General features: G+C 51.5%; 1 protein-coding gene across 1 annotated transcript; it reads right to left on the bottom strand.

Annotated features, from left to right (window-relative positions):
* Nucleotides 1–11: 11 nt before the first annotated feature.
* On the bottom strand, nt 12–3858 carry LOC103748152 (NUT family member 2-like). The gene is given in 4 exon segments (XM_029554834.1): nt 12–974; nt 976–1024; nt 2038–2166; nt 3215–3858. Coding segments are annotated over 4 exon segments (984 nt in total). The 3' UTR covers nt 12–812.
* Between the last annotated feature and the right edge of the window lie 235 nt (nt 3859–4093).

Below are 4093 nucleotides of genomic sequence, written 5' to 3'. Positions count from 1 at the left end.
GGAGAGAGAGAGAGAGAGAGAGAGAGAGAGAGAGAGAGAGAGACAGAGACAGAGACAGCGAGAGCGCACCCGAGCGCAGGAGCAGCAGTGGTGGCAGCAGCAGAAAAGAAAAGAAAAGGCTTCGTTCCAAGGATCTCAGAATCTGGCCAACACTTAGGCTCTAGGTGCAGTTCACCTGTTTGACAAAGTCTTTCTGGGAGCACAACTCATCAATGTAGCTTAGGAGTCCTGGGTCTGTGTATAAGTCATGTCCTTCTCGCTGTGACTCAGTGTTGTCCCTTTCCCTCTTTTCTTCAGGCTTCCCTGTGTCTGAGCATGGAAGCCCCTCCAGCCAGTCCATGATGTCTATCTACTCCTGCACAGCTTCAGGAGTGATCTCGATGGGTGCCTCTGTCTTTGTTGATTTCTGGTGTGCGGGTGCTGGTAGATGGGCAGGGTTGACTTTGGATTCAGTCTTCATGGGGATGCACACTAGGAGGAAGGGGAACATGACAATACACAGATGGGGTCCAGGGTGAGCCAGGACAGCTTTGCCTAAGGACCTGTGAGAGGGGAAACTGCAAGAGGTGAAAGGTCTAGACAGTCATGTGGGGGAATGTTTAGAGTCACCAGTATTCCAGGTTCTTCTCTCCAGACCCAATGCCCATGTCCTGACCATCCAGTGTTTGGAGTCAATTTGGCGGGGGGACGGGGAAGTATTCATTTATCATGGCCAGGTCATTATCTAGTTCAAGACCAAGGGCAGCAGGAACCCCAAGCTGTAGGGAGCTGTTCAGCTTGCATAGTAAATACAGTATCTTGTAGGAAGAGGCCTACAGTTGGAACAACAGTCTATCATATTCAGCATCTATACACACACTTGCAGGTAGGTGGGAGAACCTACCTGGCTGCTGGACAACCTCAGGGGCTTGGGGCCCTGGAGGATCCTGTATCAGTGGGACTTCAGGAGGCTGGAACTGGAAGCCTCTCATTATCCTCCAACCTTGGATCCTCCATCTCTTCTGCACGCTCAAACTCTGTGAACCTGGGGATGAGAAAGCATCAGGATGAGCTGAGATGGACAGCAGACCAAGGCTTCAGAACCAGTAGGTTTCTAAAGATGGTCTAGTCCGAAAAAATTGCTGATCCTGATACAGAACCATAGTTCTGGGGTTCCCTTTATCCTTCGGCACCTAGAGGGAGTCAAGGCAGTCAGGTGGCCTAAGCAGAGCCTTCAGGGTACCCTTCCTCTAGACCCATGCTAATCCTGCCCAGAACCACAAAGAGCTGAATGCCCGGCCAGTCACGGATGTGACTGATGGTGGAATGCATCAGGTAACTCGGACCAGATTCAGAAATAAACTGAAACTTGTAATGCCGGAATGACCTGGCAGACATGGCCTAGGGAGCGTCAGGAGACAGTGAAAGCTAAGCTGAGAGGTATGGCTGCTTCCCTCCGAGAGCTGATTTTTGGCTTGTGTGAATGATTGGCATTGCATGGAACAAAGGCTGAAAAACTAAGGCTGTGTCCTCAGAATGTCTAACAAGGCTTCCTTTTTTACACATGCTTTCTTGTGTCTCATGGAATAAAATTGAGGCCGCTTTTTTTTTTTTTTAAGCAAGGGGGCTCTTTTGTCAAAAAGCACTAGCTTCAGGTTAGGTGCTTGGCACAAAGCTGTTGGGATCTGTTCCCTGTGTAAAATTCCCAAGCTGGAGGAGATTAAATGGGGATGAGTGGGTCCCTCTCCCACCTCGACCCTCAACCTAAAGGCAGGGATGAACTCCTGTCCAGAGAGGCCAGAGCTACTTCGAGCATGGGCTAGAGAACTCCCTTCACTCCAGGGCCCAGGAACAGCCTGATGGGCAGCAAGGTTTCAATGGATGGGCCTGATCAGTGGGTACCCTTCCTGGTAATGGTGTGATCAATGGATGGGCCTGATCAGTGGGTACCCTTCCTGGTATTGGTGTGGGTGATAAACCACCAAGCCTAGGTTTCAGCCTAGCAGTCCCTGCATTCCCATTCACCAGCAGACCAGACCCAAACCCTCTGTGACTCACTCATCTGCTATCTCAAAGAAAATCATCCGGTCAAAGTTGCTTGTGGACTTCCATTCATGCAGACCCCTCCATAGACCCTTCTCCACATTCATGTCGGGCCACCTCCGGGCCAGGGATCGAAGCACTGGGCTGCAATTCACGAGGAGCACTCACAGTCTACAAGCCCACTCTCAGTTCCCAGGTGACCCAGCCCAACACACACCGTTGTCCTCATGCCTGTTAGGAACTGTTACACTTCAGGACCCATCCCCATGCACCTAATATCAGCATCAAGTGTTGATCTCCCTAGCTGCCATGTGAGTCATCTGTATCAGTGCACATGGGAGATTTTCTTGAACAGACTTCCATATGGCTACCTTAATGCCCAGATGACGGTCACTGGAATGGGGCCTTGGGTGGTAGCCAGGCTTAGGTCATGAAGATGGGACTCCCATGATGGGATAGTGCCCTTCTGGGAAGAGGGGCAAAGCATCCAAGTTCTCCTATTAGTCCTATGTGATAACACAGCTGAGACAGCCAGGGGGCAGTCCTCACCAGACACTGAATTTGTAGGGGCCTGGCTCTGGGGCTCCAGACTCCAGAACTGTGAGAAGAGAGCTCTGAGGTTTCAAAGACCCAGTCTGCCTTGTCTTGTAGGCAGCCTGAGCTGACTGCCTAAATGCAAAGAAGGAAGAATGACTGCCAAAGCTCAAAATGGAGGAGGAACCCAAAGATTTCCCCAATGAGGGTCGACTAACTTGCTGTCCTAAGTTGAATTCCCCAGAACAGTGGGCTAGGGATGCATGTTCAGGTTTCCCTCAGTCCAGCCACCCTTCCCCGCCCTTAGTTGTGATGTGCTCTGGGTCATAAACACCCAAGTCTGTTCTAGAAGGTTGTAAGATAAGGACTATCAAGTGAAGTCAGAGGCCTGAATTCAAATTGTAGCTCCTGTGACACCAGAACCCTGTCTGACCTCAGCCCTCCATGTGGCTGTGATAATTACTGAAAAGCATTGATTGGCTGAGATCACATGGTGACGACGATCAAATGAGATCAAGAAGGCTGGTATGACATTACTATTCCCCCACAATGTGGCTCTCTGAAGTGGCCCCCCTCACCCTCAATAACTGCTTTGCCTACCTCACATTCATCATGTTTGAGCCCCAGGAGGAGCTTCCAGCTCCTAGGTGGTACTTACATGAGGAAGCAAGAGAATGCTTCTACGTCAGGAGTCTGGGGCAGGTGCCTCCGGACCAGGGTCTTGATATGTTGCCAGTGCCGGAAGTACCCATACGCGCTGTCCGGTTTGGACAAGTCATTTTCTGGGGGGTTAGTCTGAAAGTTGGCCAGGCCACCCTCTCCATATGTCCCTTGTGGAGGTGGTGCTGCATTCACTGGCGACATTACAGGGATCAGCTGGACAACTTGTGGTGGGGCTGGAGAGGGAAGGCTCAGAACCCAGTTCCCCTTGCAGGGCTGGGAAGCTGCAACGCCTGGGACATTAACGAAGGTGTTCACAGAAGGTGCTTTCATGAAGAGGGGAGCAGGGTGCTCTACACCTCCACCAAGGACCACAGGGACATTCCAGTTGAGGGGCACCCGAATGAAGACAAGGTTGGCATTGTGCGCAGGCTGAGCGGGTCCCCCTGGTGTCCCAACTTGCATCATGTTCAAAGGCATAACTCCACCCAGGCCATGGCCCCAATCTCCTGCCACCAAAGACATCCTGGGCAATGAAGACAGCACCAGAGAGTTTCTTGGAGATATCCCTGCAGTCACGAGGGGTGCGGGTGGATGGAGAAGATGAAGGACACAGGAAGGAGGTTCTCTACTCCTGGGCATCAGTCAGAACCAGGGGAGGAATCTCAACAGGGCAGGGTCATGGGAAAGAGGAGATTGTGCCATTTCCAAATGTCCCTGAATGAATTTACTGCTGGATTCCTCTAGCCAAGTGTTATTCCTGCTGGCATCTTCCAGCTGACCAAGATTCCCTGCTTCTTGAGTGTGGTGAGGAACACCTCTCCTTTCCCTGCTGAGAGGCGCTTTCACGAATTGGTGGCAGAAAACTCATCGGTCT

This window comes from Nannospalax galili, unplaced genomic scaffold, assembly GCF_000622305.1.
Source record: "Nannospalax galili isolate Female #2095 unplaced genomic scaffold, S.galili_v1.0 scaffold243, whole genome shotgun sequence".
NCBI classification, from domain to species: domain Eukaryota; kingdom Metazoa; phylum Chordata; class Mammalia; order Rodentia; family Spalacidae; genus Nannospalax; species Nannospalax galili.
This window is presented reverse-complemented; position numbering and strand designations above follow the sequence as displayed.